This window comes from Mytilus galloprovincialis, chromosome 3 (assembly GCF_965363235.1).
Source record: "Mytilus galloprovincialis chromosome 3, xbMytGall1.hap1.1, whole genome shotgun sequence".
NCBI classification, from domain to species: domain Eukaryota; kingdom Metazoa; phylum Mollusca; class Bivalvia; order Mytilida; family Mytilidae; genus Mytilus; species Mytilus galloprovincialis.
Window position 1 is genome coordinate 924930 of NC_134840.1, and position 22192 is coordinate 947121.

The following is a 22192-nucleotide window of genomic DNA, read 5'->3' on the forward strand; positions in this document are numbered from 1 at the left end:
ATGTTGTACTGTTACAACACTGTCAAATGTTAGGGGAGGGTTAAGATCCCACTGACAAGTTAAACCTGCCACATTCTGTATGTATGTGCCTATCCCACGTCAGGAGCCTGTACTGTTACAACACTGTCAAATGTTAGGGGAGGGTTAAGATCCCACTGACATGTTAAACCTGCCACATTCTGTATGTATGTGCCTATCCCAAGTCAGGAGCCTGTACTGTTACAACACTGTCAAATGTTAGGGGAGGGTTAAGATCCCACTGACATGTTAAACTTGCCACATTCTGTATGTATGTGCCTATCCCAAGTCAGGAGCCTGTACTGTTACAACACTGTCAAATGTTAGGGGAGGGTTAAGATCCCACTGACATGTTAAACCTGCCACATTCTGTATGTATGTGCATGTCCCAAGTCAGGAGCCTGTACTGTTACAACACTGTCAAATGTTAGGGGAGGGTTAAGATCCCACTGACATGTTAAACCTGCCACATTCTGTATGTATGTGCCTATCCCAAGTCAGGAGCCTGTACTGTTACAACACTGTCAAATGTTAGGGGAGGGTTAAGATCCCACTGACATGTTAAACCTGCCACATTCTGTATGTATGTGCCTATCCCAAGTCAGGAGCCTGTACTGTTACAACACTGTCAAATGTTAGGGGAGGGTTAAGATCCCACTGACATGTTAAACCTGCCACATTCTGTATGTATGTGCCTATCCCAAGTCAGGAGCCTGTACTGTTACAACACTGTCAAATGTTAGGGGAGGGTTAAGATCCCACTGACATGTTAAACCTGCCAAATTCTGTATGTATGTGCCTATCCCAAGTCAGGAGCCTGTACTGTTACAACACTGTCAAATGTTAGGGGAGGGTTAAGATCCCACTGACATGTTAAACCTGCCACATTCTGTATGTATGTGCCTATCCCAAGTCAGGAGCCTGTACTGTTACACCACTGTCAAATGTTAGGGGAGGGTTAAGATCCCACTGACATGTTAAACCTGCCACATTCTGTATGTATGTGCCTATCCCAAGTCAGGAGCCTGTACTGTTACAACACTGTCAAATGTTAGGGGAGGGTTAAGATCCCACTGACATGTTAAACCTGCCACATTCTGTATGTATGTGCCTATCCCAAGTCAGGAGCCTGTACTGTTACAACACTGTCAAATGTTAGGGGAGGGTTAAGATCCCACTGACATGTTAAACCTGCCACATTCTGTATGTATGTGCCTATCCCAAGTCAGGAGCCTGTACTGTTACAACACTGTCAAATGTTAGGGGAGGGTTAAGATCCCACTGACATGTTAAACCTGCCACATTCTGTATGTATGTGCCTATCCCAAGTCAGGAGCCTGTACTGTTACACCACTGTCAAATGTTAGGGGAGGGTTAAGATCCCACTGACATGTTAAACCTGCCACATTCTGTATGTATGTGCCTATCCCAAGTCAGGAGCCTGTACTGTTACAACACTGTCAAATGTTAGGGGAGGGTTAAGATCCCACTGACATGTTAAACCTGCCACATTCTGTATGTATGTGCCTATCCCAAGTCAGGAGCCTGTACTGTTACAACACTGTCAAATGTTAGGGGAGGGTTAAGATCCCACTGACATGTTAAACCTGCCACATTCTGTATGTATGTGCCTATCCCAAGTCAGGAGCCTGTACTGTTACACCACTGTCAAATGTTAGGGGAGGGTTAAGATCCCACTGACATGTTAAACCTGCCACATTCTGTATGTATGTGCCTATCCCAAGTCAGGAGCCTGTAATTCAGTGGTTGTCGTTTGTTGCTGTTACTTATTTATTATTCATTCATTTATTTGTACATAAATTAGGCAGTTAGTTTTCTCGTTTGAATAGTTTTACATTTATGTTTTCGGGGGCTTTTATAGCGGACTGTGCGGTATGGGCTTTTATCACTGTTCAAGACCTATAGTTGTTAATTTCTGTGTCATTTGGTCTCTGGTGGAGAGTTGTCTCATTGACAATCATACCACATCTTCTTATTTATAAATAATTTGTCTCATTGGCAATCATACCACATCTTCTTATTTATAAATACTTTGTTTTATTGACAATCATACCACATCTTCTTATTTATAAATACTTACTCTGTTTGAGTAGAACAACAGCTAGATCAGGACAGCTGGCACACATTATTGCTAACATTCTGATCACCATAACAAAGATACCAGTACTAATAACAGGTGGGCTCACAACCAACTACAAAAGAATTGTAATTTAAACAAATTTGAGCACTGCATGATAAGCACATCCTATACATGAATATTGTTGATTTATGTTTGAACCTTTTAAAGAAGCAAAAGTTAATATAACCCAGTGACAAAATTTCCATGTACAGCAGGGCTCACACTACTTCAGAATTATAGGGAGAAGTGATTTCTCTTTTTGAAACTGATAGGGAGAAGTGGTGAGATTTGAAAGAGAAGTGCTCATTCGCGCGGTGCCCTACAATGTTTGGATTTTACAATAGTATAAAGGGCCATATGTAAAAATGTTCTTTTTATATAGTTCAATTCATATCTAAGTAAAAAAATTACAATTAACCCTTTCCTCCATAATGACGCTTTTTGACGCCACCCCCTTTGCTCCATAATGACGCCTTTTGACGCCTGTGTAGTACCTCAGTTGAAACGCTTTGACTACAAAATGTCTGCATCAGACTTAAAAAAAATTGTTTCCAATATGAAAAGGATATTTATAAGAATATCTGACTTGAATTTCATTGATGAAATATTCGTTTTCACAATGCATTAATCCTTGAAATGTGATGAATTTTTTTTTATTGAAAAAATCCTATGCGAATCAAGTATGTGAGAGAAAAAAATTTCATGGAGGAAAGGGTTAAAGTAACATTTGAAATTAAAAGTTGTTTAAGTTTTACTAAGGTTCTTGTGAGAAACTACAAACTAAATATCTAGCACTAAAAAAAAAAAAAAAATTATTTTAAAAAATGTAAAGAAATTTTAATATATCAATTATTATCAAATTATCTTGTGTATGAAATTCAGTGTTTCTCATAAAAAAATATAAAAGTTATTAAGCTGGGCCATAATATATTGATATTAGTATAATAGTCTCAGAGTTAATCAACTTTAATCAATAGTTTGAAACAATCCATAACCAGATGCTCCGCAGGGCGCAGCTTTATACGACCGCAGAGGTTGAACCCTGAACGGTTGGGGCAAGTATGGACACAACTTTCAAGCTGGATTCAGCTCTAAATTTGGACTGTGATTAAATAGTTGACACAGCATAGGTTTCTGACACAGAATGAATGTGGTCTAATGAACTTAAAATGTTTGTTTTGCCTTTGAGCAATTCACTATGCTGTTGAATATTAATCCTCTCAAAAAAATTGAAGAAATAGCAATAACTACTCATTTAAATACATCATAAAATATTAAAATGTAAAAAATTCTTGTTATCACTGAATGGTAAAGATTGTTTTAATTTATCAGTTGGTAGTAAAAGTAAAAATATACATTGTATATTGTATAAAACAATGATTTAAGTTGATTCAACTACTATTCTGGACAAAGAAAGATAACTCCAATCAATAGAAAATTTCTTGCTATTGCACAATATTGTGCAATTAGATATTTCTTGCTATTGCGCAATACTGTGCAATTGAAAATATTTGCTATTGCACAATACTGTGCAATTGAAGATTTCTTGCTATTGCTCAATATTGTGTAATTGAAAATTTCTTGCTATTGCACAATACTGTGCAATTGAAGATTTCTTGCTATTGCTGAATACTCTGCAATTGAAAATTTCTTGCTATTGCACAATACTTAATATAATAATTTTGGATCCTGATTTGGACCAACTTGAAAACTGGGCCCATAATCAAAAATCTAAGTACATGTTTAGATTCAGCATATCAAAGAAGCCCAAGAATTCAATTTTTGTTAAAATCAAGCTAATTTTAATTTTGGACCCTTTGGACCTTTATGTTGACCAATTTGAAAACGAGACCAAAAATTAAGAATCTACATACACAGTTAGAATCGGCATATCAAAGAAACCCAATTATTCAATTTTTGATGAAATCAAACAAAATTTAATTTTGGACCCCGATTTGGACCAACTTGAAAACTGAGCCAATAATCAAAAATCTAAGTACATTTTTAGATTCAGCATATCAAAGAACCCCAAGGATTCAATTTTTGTCAAAATCAAACAAAGTTTAATTTTGGACCCTTTGGACCTTAATGTAGACCAATTTGTAAACGGGACCAAAAATTAAGAATCTACATACACAGTCATGACAGTTAGATTCGGCATATCAAAGAACCCCAATTATTCAATTTTTGATGAAATCAAACAAAGTTTAATTTTGGACCCTTTGGGCCCCTTATTCCTAAACTGTTGGGACCAAAACTCCCAAAATCAATCAAAACCTTCCTTTTATGGTAATAAACCTTGTGTTTAAATTTCATAGATTTCTATTTACTAATACTAAAGTTATGGTGCAAAAACCAAAAAAAAGGCTTATTTGGGCCCCTTTTTGGCCCCTAATTCCTCAACTGTTCGGACCTCAACTCCCAAAATCAATACCAACCTTCCTTTTGTGGTCATAAACCTTGTGTTTAAATTTCATTGATTTCTATTTACTAATACTAAAGTTATTGTGCGAAAACCAAGAATAATGCTTATTTGGGCCCTTTTTTGGCCCCTAATTCCTAAACTGTTGGAACCAAAACTCCCAAAATCAATCCCAACCGTCCTTTTGTGGTCATAAACCTTGTGTCAAAATTTCATAAATTTCCATTTACTTAAACTAAAGTTATAGTGCGAAAACCAAGAAAATGCTTATTTGGGCCCTTTTTGGCCCCTAATTCCTAAAATGTTGGGATCAAAACTCCCAAAACCAATCCCAACCTTCCTTTTGTGGTCATAAACCTTGTGTTAAAATTTCATAGATTTCTATTTACTTTTACTAAAGTTAGAGTGCGAAAACTAAAAGTATTCGGACGACGACGACGACGCCAACGTGACAGCAATATACGACGAAAAATTAAAATTTTTGCAGTCGTATAAAAAAAATATAGGGAATTATATACACCAATCAATTAGATGTAACCAAAAGTCTCTTAATTCGTGTGGAATGCATAATTTTTCCCTTTGGGATCAATATTCTTCTGTCAGCTGTTCCATCCGTGCGTCCGTGGTAATTATTGTAAAAGTACGGATTTCGGTCATAGCTGGTCCGGTTCAGATCCGTAGTTTAGAAATCGGTCAATGGCGGACGAATGCAAGAAAATTTACAAAAATAAACGATGTTTGACAAGTTACTTGGAAAGGAACATGACGTTTTTTATTCCATTAAAGGATTAAACATTTACTGGAGGCAACTTTTATCACGTTTAAATGAAGTAACAAACTTATTTTGCCGCCGAAATTTAGGTTGATGTACGTTTTTCGAGTAACAAGCACCGGAACTTGCGGAAATGCACGAAGTGATAAAAAGTTGTATTTTTATCAAATAACCTGCTACACACTGCGAAGACAATGCTTCATCCTCTTTTCTTAAGATAATGAATCGTTTATGTCTGAATTTCTTTAATTATCAATAAAAAAATGATGTTTCATCAACTTGGTAAAAATTGAAAATGTCTGATGACGGAAGCGACTGAAAGCGAGTATCGTCAAGAACAGGGCGACATGTTTTCGCTTTTGGGGGTTGGGGAAAGCGAAGTGACGGTCGGGAAGGCGACTTCTTCGCGCAAGTCGCCTGGTAGCGTGAGCCCTTTGTACAGTCAAACCTGATTAAACCGGAACCTGAATAAACCGGTTTTCCTGTCCATTCCGGCCGAAAATGAAAGTCCCATTTTTTCCCTTCAAAGTCTTTGTAAAAATACCCTTTGTAAACCGGACCCTGTATATTCCGAATTCCGGTCTAATTATGAAGTCCCAATACTATAGTTACATTATTTATTACCTGTCAAAACCGGTTTGTCTAATTAATTTCAATGATCGATATGCAATCAAAACATATTTGTTTATACAATATGGCTTTTCAGGATAATCAATTAGTCTGGTGTTAAACTGTGAACTTACAATCGTATACTAGTGAGCTGTATTATTTATTAAAACATTATTAACGTGTCAATTAAACGAAAAGACACACCTAATATATATCGGATTGAACCTACTTTGTTATTTGGATAAACAAATTTAAATCGTGAAGTAGAAATTTACATCGTGATTTCGAAATCCTGGGTTCCTTGTTGTAAACCCCTAAACAAATGACCTTGATAATGAAAAATACCCGGATGGCAACAATCAATCCATGGTATTGTACACTATGCGACAACGTTTCGATAGTGATGAAATTACGTTTGATAGTATTCTGGCTTTTTAATCGGCCATTCCAACATTTTGAATTAATGATCATGGAAGTAAATCAAAACTCTCGTCTCAAAATCCAAACAACGTGAGCATTAAGATGCATATGCAAACAATGAAAAACAAAATGAAAATATTTAAATTTATCAGATATGATCAGATATAATTTACAATCAGAGAGAACTTTTACATGCAAAATATCGGACGTCACAAGTCATTAACTTCGGTCAAAACGGAAACCTGAATAAACCGACTCACTGTCCAAACCGGCCCTTTTTCATAGTCCCGTAGCTGGCCGGTTTATACAGGTTTTACTGTACATGTAAGAAGAACCCAATAGGATCTCAAATGTATGTTTCAGTTCATGGATAGGACATGTTTACCTACAGAGGAATTCTAATACAGATACATTATTTAATAGCTAAAATCTTTTAAAAACATTATGTTACATAATTGAACCAGATGCTCCGCAGGGCGTAGCTTTATACGACCGCAGAGGTTGAACCCTGAACGGTTGGGGCAAGTATGGACACAACATTCAAGCTGGATTCAGCTCTAAATTTGGATTGTGATTAAATAGTTGACACAGCATAGGTTTCTGACACAGAATGAATGTGTTCTAATGAACTTAAAATTTTTGTTTTCTCTTAGAGCAATTCACTATGCTGTTGAATATTAATCCTCTCAAAAACATGTTTGAAGAAATTTTCTTTTTTATTTATGAAATTTCAAATGAGAAAAATTGAACCCAATTTTTTTAATCACATCCCCCTTTCCCTTATTCCAAAACTAATCTCAATTAAAATTTCTAATGGAGTTTGCAACAATAACTACTCATTTAAATACATCATAAAATATTAAGATGTAAAAAAACTGCTTGTTATCACTGAATGGTAAAGATTATTTTAATTTATCAGTTGGTAGTAAAAAGTGAATATACATTGTATATTGTATATAACAAAGATTTAAGTTGATTCTGGACAAAGAAAGATAACTCCAATTAAAAAAAATCTTGCTATTGCACAATATTTTGCAATTAGATATTTCTTGCTTACTATTCTGGACAAAGAAAGATAACTCTAATTAAAAAAAAATTTGCTATTTCACAATATTGTGCAATTAGATATTTCTTGCCATTGTGCAATACTGTGCAATTGAAAAGACTTGCTATTGCACAATACTTAATATAATAATTTTAGATCCTGATTTGGACCAACTTGAAAACTGGGCCCATAATAAAAAAATCTAAGTACATTTTTGGATTCAGCATATCAAAGAACCCCAAGATTTCAATTTTTGTTAAAATCAGACTAAGTTTAATTTTGGACCCTTTGGACTTTAGTGTAGACCAATTTGAAAACAGGACCAAAAATGAAGAATCTACATACACAGTTAGATTTGGTATATCAAAGAACCCCATTTATTCAACTTTTGATGAAATCAAACAAAGTTTAATTTTGGACCCTAATTTGGACCAACTTGAAAACTGGGCCAATAATCAAGAATCTAAGTACATTTTTAGATTCAGCATATCAAAGAACCTAACTGATTCATTTTTTGTCAAAATCAAACTAAGTTTAATTTTGGACCCTTTGGACCTTAATGTAGACCAATTTGAAAACGGGACCAAAAGTTAAGAATCTACATACACAGTCATGACAGTTAGATTCGGCATATCAAAGAACCCCAATTTTGATGAAATCAAACAAAGTTTAATTTTGGACCCTTTGGGCCCCTTATTCTGTTGGGACCAAAACTCCCAAAATCAATACCAACCTTCCTTTTATGGTCATAAACCTTGTGTTTAAATTTCATAGATTTCTATTTACTTATACTAACGTTATGGTGCGAAAACCAAGAAAAATGCTTATTTGGGTCCCTTTTTGGCCCCTAATTCCTAAACTGTTGGGACCTAAACTCCCAAAATCAATACCAACCTTCCTTTTGTAGTCATTAACATTGTGTTTAAATTTCATTGATTTCTATTCACTTAAACTAAAGTTATTGTGCAAAAACCAAGAATAATGCTTATTTGGGCCCTTTTTTGGCCCCTAATTCCTAAACTGTTGAAACCAAAACTCCCAAAATCAATCCCAACCGTTCTTTTGTGGTCATAAACCTTGTGTCAAAATTTCATAGATTTCTATTAACTTAAACTAAAGTTATAGTGCGAAAACCAAGAAAATGCTTATTTGGGCCCTTTTTGGCCCCTAATTCCTAAAATGTTGGGACCAAAACTCCCAAAATCAATACCAACCTTCCTTTTGTGGTCATAAACCTTGTGTTAAAATTACATAGATTTCCATTCACTTTTACTAAAGTTAGAGTGCGAAAACTAAAGTATTCGGACGACGATGACGACGACGACGCAGACGACGACGCCAACGTGATAGCAATATACGACGAAAAAGTTTTCAAATTTTGCGGTCGTATAAAAATATAAATAAATTATTTATTGTTTTTGTTCTATTTTAAGTGAATATTATGGCTGTGCACATAGAAATAATGTGTATTCATTTAACATAAGGTAAACTGCATAGTAAATACTTATTTGATACAAAATTACTCCCCACAATATACAGAATTTTTGGCAATATTTTAAAGTTTGGGAAAATTGCAACAAGAAAGTTCATGGATCATTTCCTGAAATCATAATTCTCCCATGTTTGTGCAATAAAGAGCAGGCAGCAATTCTGAATTTACTGCAATGAATATCAGTTACAGCCAAGTATTCAAAATACACCAAAATATAATCATAGAAAATCTGATATCATTGGGATATTTGTCTGAGCTTGAAATACAATATCGTCATCTCAATTCTATTGAAACTGATAGAAAACAATGCTAAAACATACGCTTAAAATCTGTCATACATTGTCTGCACTTGCGTGTACTTTTTCATAGCATCAATTGAGAATTGATGCCATGAAAATTAGTGATGTTATCCAATCAAAATTAATGTTACAAACGATGTTGCATTAGAATTTGTTATTGAGTAAGTACATTTTACATCTTCTAGTGCATTAAATCTGGATACATTTATGTAATTATAAAACTTACGAGTTGTTGAATATTAGTTAACAATCCATGAGCTGACATTTCCTTCAATACTCTCTGATCACTGCTAAAATTATCAACCAATCGAGAGAAACATAAACAGCAACTCTCCACAGACTTCTTATCCTGAAATCAAAAATTATATAATATAATTAAAGATGCATATATCTTCTATTAAATGCTATGAGAATAAAATTCCCTATTTCCATTCTCAATTTTATTACAAATCCAAACAAGAGGCTCTCAAGAGCCTGAATCGCTCACCTTAAATTTTTTGCTTAAATCTTCCATCAATGATTATTCAGGGTTTTCAATTTATATAAATGGTTCTTCGATTCTGTCATATCTTCTTCAAAAGCAAAAACAAGAGTGGACACACTGAAATGTCTCGTTTGTCTCATGTTCATAATATAATTTATGATGAAAGTATAAAAAAACATTGTATACCCCAAGCATTACATTATTGCGGTTTACAGTTTATCTACATCTATAATAATATTCAAGATAATAACCAAAAACAGCAAAATTTCCTTAAAATAACCAATTCAGAGGCAGCAACCTAACAATCGGTTGTCTGATTCATCTGAAAATTTCAGGGCAGATAGATCTTGACCTGATAAACCATTTAACCTCATGTCAGATTTGCTCTAAATGCTTTGGTTTTTGAGTTATAAGCTAAAAACTGCATTTTACCCCTATGTTCTATTTTTAGCCATGGTGGCCATCTTGGTTGGTTGGCCGGGTCACCGGACACAATTTTTAAACTAGATTGTTGCCAAGTTTTGTTCAATTTGGTCCAGTAGTTTCAGAGGAGAAGATTTTTGTAAAAGATAACTAAGATTTACGGAAAATGGTTAAAAATTGACTATAAAGGGCCGTAACTCCTAAAGGGGTCAACTGACCATTTCGGTCATGTTGACTTATTTGTAAATCTTACTTTGCTGAACATTTTTGCTGTTTACGACGACGGACGCCAAGTGATGGCAAAAGCTCACATTTCCTTTTAGGAACGGTGAGCTTAAAATAATTGACATATCTAATAAAAATCTACAGTGCTGTGTCGATCTAATAAGGTGAAATTATATTTCAAGTCATGGTAAAGAATTTCTGAAAAATCAAAATGATCAGTGCTTGTACCTGATGTGTGAGTTTAGAACTGAGTAATGGTAGAGATTCTCTGACAAAGTGGAATTCTTCTGCTGTTAGATTCTGTACACAGTTGGCAGTCACTGCTAGAGCACTTCTCTGTGCTGTAATACTAAAGAAGTCCAGAAACATCAGACATGCTGATATACCTCCCTGAAAAATATAATTCACACTGCATTTACTCTCACTTTCAGTCAATAATGGTAATAAAGTCTGAACTCATCTTTTATTTCAATAATTATTCAAAACAGGAATATTTATGGACTCGAAAAAGCTGCAGAAATAATAGAAAAGACCATTAGAATTGTTTTCAAAACAAAAGGCAATGGATCCTGATTCCTGAATATTATCCACCTTATCACTAAACTTACAGCTTGTAATATTGCTTTACTGTGTCTTCTTGATAACATTTCTAATGCTGTTAAGGACTGCTCAGCAACATCCATACACTGTATGGCTCTTAGCTGAAATAAAAATCATCATCATTGTTACTCCGTTGAGTGTTTTTTTCTTCAGTTTAACATAGTGAGAATAAAAATTCATCAAAGGTGGCCTGTCCTACATCTTTTTTAAGAACATGAGGAATGTGTCCATCAGACACAAATGATGCCCCTGCTTGCATATAACGTTTACTCAAGAACAGTAACTATATTTAGTGATAGTACCCAAGTGTGTACTTGATCTGAGTTTTGATGTAATAAGCATTGTGTATAAGTCAGCTGGTATAAGTTCCATAGTAGTCGTTTGAGGCAAAAATTCAGCTGTTTTTTCCGTTTGTAAAGGGGCATAACTCTAGTACAGAAAAAGTAACACCACAAAAATTAAAACTTTATCTGTTTTGTGGTATAAGGCATAGTGTATAATATTTATAACATTTAGTAGAGGCTTAAATTAAGTTAGAGAATGAAACCTATTACAGGACGGATGGGCATACAGACAAGACCGTCAAGTGATATAACTTAATGCCCCCTTCAAGGGGTTTAACCCTTTTTTTTATGAATTTAAGTTGGTGGAAATATGATAATTCCTATGGACTTGCTATGCTCCTTTTAATAAATAAATTGTGTAAGGACTTGAGATATATTATTTTATTCAAGCACAATTTGTGTATGGCTGTAAACAGGATTGTATACACCAATCACTTTATCCTACTTACTTTCTCAAGGAATACAGGCACAGCATCAACAACAACAGCTGATGACCTGGGTAGAGCTTCCATCATGTAGGTCAAGGCTCGACAAGCATGGTTCATTATATCAAAGTTATGTTCCATTTGTAATAGTGTAATCAGTGCTGGTACGGCTTGTTTTACTGGGAATCCTGCCAATGTATCCTCATTCCCCATGACCAACAACTGTACAAATACATAATTCAATAATTAACTAAGATGCTTGTTTAAACAGATTTCTCTAGATTCAGGAAAAGTCATCGACATGATCATTATTTGCTGTGATGAGTTCCAGCTAACTTTTCAGATTTCACAGTAAATGTAAAAAAGAAAAATTCTCCTGATAATTGAAATACCACAAAAGTGTACTCTTTATTCAACCTTTATTATACACTTGATTACTAATTACTAGTCCTTTTAAATTTAACTACAAGTGTAATGTTCATGGAAATTACGTAATTTTTCTTTTCAAATCAATTACAATTACACTCCCACCCCCTTTATTGTTCCTGGTGATTAGGTCAAAATTTCAAAAAAAATCTGTCAAATAGTTCTTTAACATTTAAAAACCCCAATTTTCCAATGTAAATGAGGGGCATAACTTTTTTAGGTAGAAGATTCAGTGGTAAATATGTAAAATTGCTGTAACTAACCTGGCACATTTCTATAGCTGCAGACAATTGCTGGTCCTCATTACCTGTGGCTTGTAGACCTTGCAATAACTGCTGGGCTTTACTCACTAAAATCAACACAATCATAGTCAGATTTTAAATAATTTGTGTCAAACCCTTTCTTTTATACAAATCTATTTTAATGCCTATTCAATACTCCATACAGTAATGTTCATGGAAAGAGTGCAATGATTTTTTTCAAAGTAGTGATAAAGTTAGTATTAGTAAAATAGATGTTATGATTACAGAAATGTCATCTTTATTCATCCAACCCCAAAAAATTGATGTGTAATTCATTTTCAAAATAAAATTGGAACCATGTAACAATTCCAAATTGACAACAGCATGAATGAAATCATTGAACTAATTGTAGCTCTTTTCACAAAGAGTATTATGAATGTTATTGATTGTAAGTGTCTATTCTTCCCAGATTTAATGTGTAATTGATTGTAAGTGTCTTTTCTTCCAAGATTTAAGGTGTAATTGATTGTGAGTGTCTATTCTTCCCAGATTTAATGTGTAATTGATTGTAAGTGTCTTTTCTTCCAAGATTTAAGGTGTAATTGATTGTGAGTGTCTTTTCTTCCCAGATTTAAGGTGTAATTGATTGTGAGTGTCTTTTCTTCCAAGATTTAAGGTGTAATTGATTGTAAGTGTCTTTTCTTCCAAGATTTAAGGTGTAATTGATTGTAAGTATCTATTCTTCCCAGATTTAAGGTCTAATTGATTGGAAGTGTCTTTTCTTCCAAGATTTAAGGTGTAATTGATTGTGAGTGTCTTTTCTTCCAAGATTTAAGGTGTTATTGATTGTGAGTGTCTTTTCTTCCAAGATTTAATGTGTAATTGATAGTAAGTGTCTTTTCTTCCAAGATTTAAGGTGTAATTGATTGTAAGTGTCTTTTCTTCCAAGATTTAAGGTGTAATTGATTGTAAGTGTCTTTTCTTCCAAGATTTAAGGTGTAATTGATTGTGAGTGTCTTTTCTTCCCAGATTTAAGGTGTAATTGATTGTGAGTGTCTTTTCTTCCAAGATTTAATGTGTAATTGATTGTAAGTGTCTTTTCTTCCAAGATTTAAGGTGTAATTGATTGTAAGTGTCTTTTCTTCCCAGATTTAAGGTGTAATTGATTGTGAGTGTCTTTTCTTCCAAGATTTAAGGTGTAATTGATTGTAAGTGTCTTTTCTTCCAAGATTTAAGGTGTAATTGATTGTAAGTATCTATTCTTCCCAGATTTAAGGTCTAATTGATTGGAAGTGTCTTTTCTTCCAAGATTTAAGGTGTAATTGATTGTGAGTGTCTTTTCTTCCAAGATTTAAGGTGTTATTGATTGTGAGTGTCTTTTCTTCCAAGATTTAAGGTGTAATTGATTGTAAGTGTCTTTTCTTCCCAGATTTAAGGTGTAATTGATTGTAAGTGTCTTTTCTTCCCAGATTTAAGGTGTAATTGATGTGTCTTTTCTTCCAAGATTTAAGGTGTAATTGATTGTAAGTGTCTTTTCTTCCAAGATTTAAGGTGTAATTGATTGTAAGTGTATTTTCTTCCAAGATTTAAGGTTTAATTGATTGTAAGTGTCTTTTCTTCCAAGATTTAAGGTGTAATTGATTGTAAGTGTCTTTTCTTCTCAGATTTAAGGTGTAATTGATTGTGAGTGTCTTTTCTTCCCAGATGTAAGGTGTAATTGATTGTAAGTATCTATTCTTCCCAGATTTAAGGTGTGATTGATTGTAAGTGTCTTTTCTTCCCAGATTTAAGGTGTGATTGATTGTGTCTTTTCTTCTCAGATTTAAGGTGTAATTGATTGTAAGTGTCTTTTCTTCCCAAATTTAAGGTGTAATTGATTGTAAGTGTCTTTTCTTCCCAGATTTAAAGTGTAATTGATTATAAGTGTCTTTTCTTCCAAGATTTAAGGTGTAATTAATTGTAAGTGTCTTTTCTTCCCAGATTTAAGGTGCAATTGATTGTAAGTGTCTTTTCTTCTCAGATTTAAGGTGTAATTGATTGTAAGTGCCTTTTCTTCCAAGATTTAAGGTGTAATTGATTGTAGTTGTCTTTTCTTTCAAGATTCAATTTGTAAAAGAGGGGCTAAAGATACCAGAGGAACAATCAAACTCATAAATTGAAAATAAACCGACAACGCCATGGCTAAAAATAATGGTACACTAGAAACAACATAGAAAACTAAAGACTAAGCAACACGAACCCCATCAAAAACTGGGGGTGATCTCAGGTGCTCCGACAGAGTAAGCAGATCCTGCTACAAATGTGGCACCCTTCGTGTTGCTCATGTTAGTACAAACCCGGTAAATAGTCTAATTCAGTAGATCACATTCATGAAAGGGGAAGGGGATTGTAGTATCCAATATCATCTGTGAAATTGATTGCAATAGAAGTGTGTACATACTTGCTCCACCTCCCATAGTTCTGTGTAAAATCTGATGCATTCTGGGTCCTAGTGTGTTGAATAAAGTTGATGACAATCCTCTAGCTTCTAATAATGCTGGAAAGGAAAACAAAGTATAGTTAACAAACTATAAAGGTAAACATAAAATACTTTCAAAAATGACTTTTGAGAAACTAAATAAGAAAAGGTCCTATTCAGTTATAAAAGGAAATGTTTACACTTCTATTGGACATAACTATTGAAAATATAATTGATCAGTGCTGATTGTTTTATGACATTGCTGTTGTAAAACTTCTATATAAATTTTTTAACAATCATGCAACTTAATATTTCTGATGGGCATAACTATTACAAAATATTTATCAACACCGATTTAAGAACTTGTTTGAGACATTGCTGATATAAAACTTTGATAAAAATCTGTCAAGAATTGTACATGTGAGAGAGCTTAGATGACCTGATGGATAGAAAGACAAGTATTTCTATAACCCTGCAATGAGTCGTAAAAACAAATAGGTAAATATCATGTACATTGAAACAATTCACAAAACAGTGTCATTGAAATGCCTCCTTATACTTTATGATAAGGTCTTGATAACTTATACAAGAGATTACACACTATATAATCATAATAGAAAAGATTTTAAAAAGATATATGATTGACTAGTATTTCTTGTTGTGTATTTGAATACCTTGCAATCTTCCCATATCTCCTTCTTCTGTCTCGCTCTCAGAGGTCATAGCTGTAGCCCCTGCAGTATTTGATGCTGGAAGAAAAGCACGAAACTCATTTCAATACAATTAATTCAAATTATCAAAGCTTCCGAGGATAAAATATTCTCATTTTATTCATATTCACTTTAAACATATATAAATATAAATATACATATATACAATCATGACAATTAAGCTGAACTGTTTTATTTTTGTTTTTTGTATCTTCTTAAAATTCCTTAATGTTATGTTACATCAGCATTTATAAGGTTTTTCTTATTTTAAATCAAGTGACCATTTTAAATGTTTAAACAAGTGACTGAGCTTAACCATTTGTGATGATTTGGAGAGCAGAGGAATGCTAAATTACAGAAAAATGAGTCTCACTTACAACCCTGAAAATGTAAACACATAATAGAACATGTATATCCATCATTATCATTACCTATCAAGGATAACAAATACCTTACTACTACTGATGCCATTTACCTGCCAGAGATGGCTGACTGCCACCTTCCTCCCGAGGTCTACTTCCACCTCCATTATCAGTATTATCTTCCTGTCCTGACATCAGGCTACTACTGTTTTGTGGTTTGGCTCCCCCTCTGGATGTCCCGCTCTCACTTCCACTGGCTGTATTTAGGAGACTGCTGCTACCAGCAGGACGCTTTGATGATGAAGCGGAACGCCTACCACTAGTTTAAAGAAAATTCATAATTATTATAAATTCTCAGTTATAACAATGAAATTTATGTCTGACAATGGTGCTCTAAGATACACGAACACATGATTTGTTGTAAATGTATTGAAATTAAGTTTTAACATGAGTGAAAAAAAATTAAACTTACCTGCTACTAGCACACGATCCCGTTTTGCTTCTTCGAGTGCGCCGTAAGCTATCAAGCTCCGGCGACAAGGATTTAGAACTAGTGCTACTAGAACGTCTTTCCTTGCTCTTCCTTTTCTTCTTATCCCTTTTCTTTGAAGGATGAGTACTTTGTGGGTTTTGAACACTTGTATGAGCGATATCAACCTGAATATCTTGAGTTCCTTGGCTTGTGTCTACACTTTTGCCAACAACTTTAAGTTTTATATCCTCTAAACTATTAAAACTGCTTTTCCTGTCCCGACTTCTAGTTCCAGACACTGACCTTGACCTTTCAGGATAATAAGGTATCCCTGGAACTACTTCTGCCTCTAAATTTGATCTTAGATTTTTGGAAATTGTATATTTATTGGTATCAGAGTCTTTTTCCTCTGTTTGTTTAGTGTCAATGGTTTCAGGGTTCACAGCTACAGCTGGTAACTTAGATCTTTTATTTTTTTTCTTTCTAGTTTTCTCTTTTTTATTTCTTAATTTCTCTTTCTTTGATAGTTTCACACTGGTTCCTGACAATTTACTTTGTTTACTGGTAGTTGGACCTTCCTGTGAACTCTGTGCAAATCGCTTCTTTGATTTCTTCTTCTTGATTAAAACAGACTGTGAAATGCTGCAAAAGAGAAATTAATTAAGAACTTTTTGTAACATGCAAGAAATATGGTTTTCAATATTATGAAATTCTTTATTTTGACTATTTTCTTGCTACAAATAGGAGTTGTTGTCAAATAACATTTAAAAGGGAGAAACTAAGACAAAACCTAGAAAATAAATAAACAAAGAAAAGGGGGTAAGGTAGACAACCTACAAAAACAAATAAACATCATGTCAATATCGTTTGGTCTCTAGTGTTGCCTCATTAGCATATATTAAAAGCACAAGTACATAGATGTTGTTTTTATTTTGATTGGCCGGTTGTTAGACTTACTCAATCAAGTATAAAATTAACATAGAAGCCTAATGAGTAACTACCAAAAATGACTAGTAAAATGTTCTTGGTTAGTCTTCTTACTTTGGTGATAGAAATTAATGTGCACAAATAAATTTACTTGGTATTCATGTCCATTTCATTACTACATTTTGTACTAATTCACGAAAAATAATCCATGTCTTTTTTCCTAGGAAAATCATTAGTACATGTAAACAATGGAATGTTTAGTTGCTATGTTTCAAATTTATCCAGGGACTTACTTTTCTTTTCCAGTCAAATTATGGCCATGAACTTGATACCAAGGGTCCGGAAACGGTCATATATGCCAGACATGACCGATTTGGAAACTCAAAAGTCCTAAATCATTTATTGGGATTTTTGTCAAATTTTATTTTTCAACAGAAATAATTTCGGTCATTTCGTTGAGATTGAGTTTCAAATCGCCATTTTAAACATATTTTTGTTTTGTTATCGATTTTATGTAATTAAACTGCCACTCCAGTAAAGTGTTATAATCCTGAGGGCCCTCCTAATAGCTATATTAATGCCTCGAGGAGCTATTGGCTAATGATCGCTAATCTCTTTACCTGTGTTTTTAATTCACACCTGGCTATTAATCACGGTTGAGATCCATTTGCGCCAAAAATGCGTCCTTTTGCGCCTTTTTTTCTCTAATGCTACGTTTGCGCCACATGTTTAAAAATTACATGGTATCAATTGCGCCAAAAATAAAATATACGATTGCGCCAATTTAAAGAAAAACATTCCTTAAACACAGAAAATTTTTTCTATTACAGTTTCCTGATTTAGAAGGCAAAAGGCAATCTAAAAGTGGAATATAAATTAAATGTCCATTCCTGAATTCATGTATTGTATGCAAAAACATCTTCTGCCCCGCATACAAAGTGATTTCAAGTTAGCTTCACAACCGAGAATAACAATGCCACTGTCAATATCATTTACTAAAACAAACTCTTCTTCTTTATTTGTGATCACTATACCTCACTTAAATTTTTTGAAATTCTACGCAACTTTTTGGTTGGGCAGGGAACAGTTATCTTCTCTCTCTGTACATAGACTGTCTTATGCACTTCAAGTCATTTTTCTGTAGATGTTCCTCTTCATGATGGAATAGCTCCGAACATATGATCTTAGCTAGTCTTTCGGATATATTTTCTGTAGCTTTTCTTTTGCATGCTGTTCGTAGTATTTGACGCTGTAACTTTTGTGGGTCTGTCTCATGTGTATGTGCAAGACTTCCCCTCAGACAAAAATGATACTAAATATATATTAATCTTTAATATGTACGATCAATATGTGTTCAGGTAAATTGGCGCAAATGAGTTCCGAAAACTGGCGCAATTGATACATTTGAAGAAAAAAAAATTGGCGCAAATGATACCCCTGAAAAACAGTAATTGGCGCAAAAGGAGTGTTGCCCAAATCACAAGCTCCGAACTAATATTATAAAGAAATTAAAATTCAATACCAACTGTCTTCATTATTTAATTACTTTTCAGCTAAGACAATTGTCAATTATGATTTAAAATTAAATTAAAACTTGATTTAATTTACGTAGAAAAAAGATTTTTTTCACTACTAACACACATGCTTTGTTTACTGTGATACGCATGCCTAAAATTCTCTTCCGCAGATTTGACACTAAATCGTAAATTTAAAATGATTTCTTGCTAAATAAAGCAAGTGCAACTATTTTCATTAATATTCTTACACTATTAAAGGTAAAATATTAAAAAAAACGATGTTTTCCTGTGAATTTGATAAACAAAACTAATCCCGGGAATAAGTCCGGAATTGTTCATTTTAGTATTGTCGCATTACATCCGGTTTGAATTTTGACTTCAGAATCGAAAGAAACGTAAGCGATGACTGAGAAAATTACGATTTTGAGTCATTAAAATCATTTTATTCTTAAACTGTTGCCTTCCCTTAATTGCTCTTGATCGATTTTAGGAAAATGGTAGGATAAATCATGAAGTAAACGCGATGCAACAGTTAAACAAGTTCGTTGATGCTACGAGTAGGAGCATACTCATGCAGTAATGAGATTTTGACAATCTGTTTTTGAAAAGGGGCACCAACTTTTAAGTTATATGAAAATGACCGAAATAAGGTGAAAAAATTTCCGGATCCTTGCTTGATACAGTCGATTCCACTTAATTGCATACCGCTTAATAGCATAATTCGGTTTATTGCATACTTTTCTCCTGCACAAAACCATTACCCATTCATCTAATGTTAAATTGTCCGGTTATATGCATAGCCTTACAAGTGGCATTTCGGTTAATTGCATAGAAAATAATCGCCAGCTAGATATGCTTAGTTAAAACTGACTGAGATTTTTGACCGGAAACGGCAATTTGGTAAGTATATTTTTCTTGAATGCATCATAATTTTTGTTATTATTTCACATTTACTTCAGTGTTATTCAAAAAGAGATTTTAAAACAGTTTCTTTTGTGTTTATATGATTCTAAAAAGGCCACGATGTGTACACAGGTAAAGTTTCCCATATTCTATTTTAAGCCTTGAGGTCAAGGAATGTCAATCAGCTGATTGTTGTAAAAAAACAACCATTCTATGATCTTCTATCTCAATAGGTGTTAATTATTGATTGGATTTCAAACATTGTTCATAGATTACTTTTTGGGTTAATTTTTGAAACATTAACGCCTGCTAATTATCGATCATTATCCAATGTGTAATCTCGTAATTCGGCTAATATAATATATATAATTACCTTAGTAGGAAACAGTCAGGGGAAAAATAATACTACTGTACACAATTTAATGTTAAATATACAGTTTAGACACCACTATTTTTTTTCCTGTTCTTTTCTAAACCTTAACAGCTCAATTTTACACTTGTAAAAAAATCCAGCTATTTGTTATTATTATGGCAGATTATATAGAAATAAGATGTGGTATGATCGAGTGCCCATGAGACAACTCTCCATCCAAGTGACAATATCATGAATGTTTGAAAAGTAAAACAGTAAACAAAATTATAATTATGAAAAGTTGACTGCATTGCCAATCTTTCAGTCTTTTGAGAGGATTAAATCATCACATTAATAAGTACAGAACTAAGAAACAAGACAAATTATAAAATGAGAAAATAAAATTTGGTGTATACTTACTTATTGGTTTGGCCTACTTCAACTTTTGAATCTGCCCCAGAATGGTGTCTTCTTCTATGTGACCCCCCAGACTGGAACTCAGGTTGGTCTGCCATAGGCTTGACCCTCAATCTGGCACATGCCAGATGGTAAAAACTCTGCAAAGGGGAAAATATATTCTTTATGTTAATGCAGTTTATTCTTGTTTAAACAATTTGAGAATATCAAATAAAATTCATCTGTATATATGTGTATATCTCATCTGCAACATATTATTTTTTAACCAATAACACATGTAAAATGAAATCAAACATAAATAGAAAAATCCAATTGAACATGTTCGCTATGAATATAAATTAGTTATCGTGGATTATTTAATGATGAAAAGAACATTTTTTTTATAAAAGAACAAGTCAGCTTGGCAAGTGCAAAAACAATGTTGAACAATTGTAAGACATAAAATGAATAGTTTTTTGCAGCTACTAAATATATCTTGATGTCTCAGTTATTTGAAAATTATGGAAATGTAAACAGTGAACGTCTGCGTGAATGTATCTTCTGATATTTATTTTTTTATAGAATGTCAATTCAGTGCTGTTAAAAATAATAGTGTATGGACATAACTTGAGTGTGATGGATGACTTTGAACATCCATGGATTAAACATTCAAATCTATTAAACGAGAAATGGAGCCTCTGTTTGAGGTATCACTTTACGATGATTTTCATCTGAGGATGAAGTGTAATCACTCAGCTGATTTGTTTTGTTTCTATTTATCACAGTTAAGGGTGGGATAGAACAGGATATTTTTAATATTCTTTCATTAACAATTGAATTATAAAAGGTGTAATACCACCAAATCATAGTACGGCACATCCGGTTGTATACGAAAATAGGTTGAAAACAAATAATCCCTTGAATTTGACAGTTGTAGGTAATTAATCCTATATTTTATTGCAGTAAAATATTTCTGTGTCATAAACATATGTCTTGGGCATTTCAAAGCACCATTATTTTTTTTATTGGTGTTTCTATAGAATATTTTCATTTTTGTAAACTTGAGGTTACATAGTTCCTAAATCTTGTACACAGGTTAAATAAGGGGAGAAATTTGATTGGTTAACTTCCAGTGATGGTTATTTTCTTATATGAAATGAAATGTGAATTTTTTTCTATAGTACTGGAGAGGATAAAACTTTACTCATGCCAAGTATTTCTTTATTTGAAACAAAGATAAATTCTGCACATTTTTTTGAAAAGTGCAAATTTAACAAAAACTAATAGGGGAAATTCAATGGTGGTATTACACCTAATAGGTAGAAAGACAGCTAATGGATAAATTGATTGCAAATGTACAACACATGGCCAGCTTGTGATCAGCAATAGGTTTTTCACGACCAATTTGTCCATGATGAAAAATAACGGTTAACCTCTTTATCAATTAACATGATTAATTAAAAAGATTGATTAATATTTTCAATTATATATGGGCTTACAATCTTTCACAGATTCTCAACTTACAGCTGACATGATATGCCCTGGACAGTTACTAAATTATGACATGTGATGATAAATATAAAATTGCCCATTCATGAATAAGTCGACATCACAAAAACTGGGAGTGCTTTTTTTGTGGACTTTTGAAAAATTGAAGCAGTTGCACATGGTATCAATGCATGATAATATTACTAGGTAATCAACAAACT

The 22192-nt window shown here is 33.4% G+C and overlaps 1 protein-coding gene across 1 annotated transcript in view; it reads right to left on the reverse strand.

Moving 5' to 3' along the window:
- Positions 1–22192, reverse strand: part of LOC143066896 (E3 ubiquitin-protein ligase TRIP12-like) — an 82879-nt gene that overhangs the window by 59131 nt on the left and 1556 nt on the right. Inside the window, exons 2-12 of the mRNA XM_076239722.1 lie at positions 20508–20644; positions 16389–17030; positions 16030–16235; positions 15519–15593; positions 14827–14922; positions 12408–12493; positions 11743–11940; positions 10958–11050; positions 10578–10739; positions 9444–9566; positions 2120–2231 (exon numbers count right to left, since the gene is read on the reverse strand). Coding sequence (XP_076095837.1) covers positions 2120–2231; positions 9444–9566; positions 10578–10739; positions 10958–11050; positions 11743–11940; positions 12408–12493; positions 14827–14922; positions 15519–15593; positions 16030–16235; positions 16389–17030; positions 20508–20602 — 1888 coding nt within the window. The 5' untranslated portion in view covers positions 20603–20644. The remainder of the gene's footprint in view (positions 1–2119; positions 2232–9443; positions 9567–10577; positions 10740–10957; positions 11051–11742; positions 11941–12407; positions 12494–14826; positions 14923–15518; positions 15594–16029; positions 16236–16388; positions 17031–20507; positions 20645–22192) is intronic.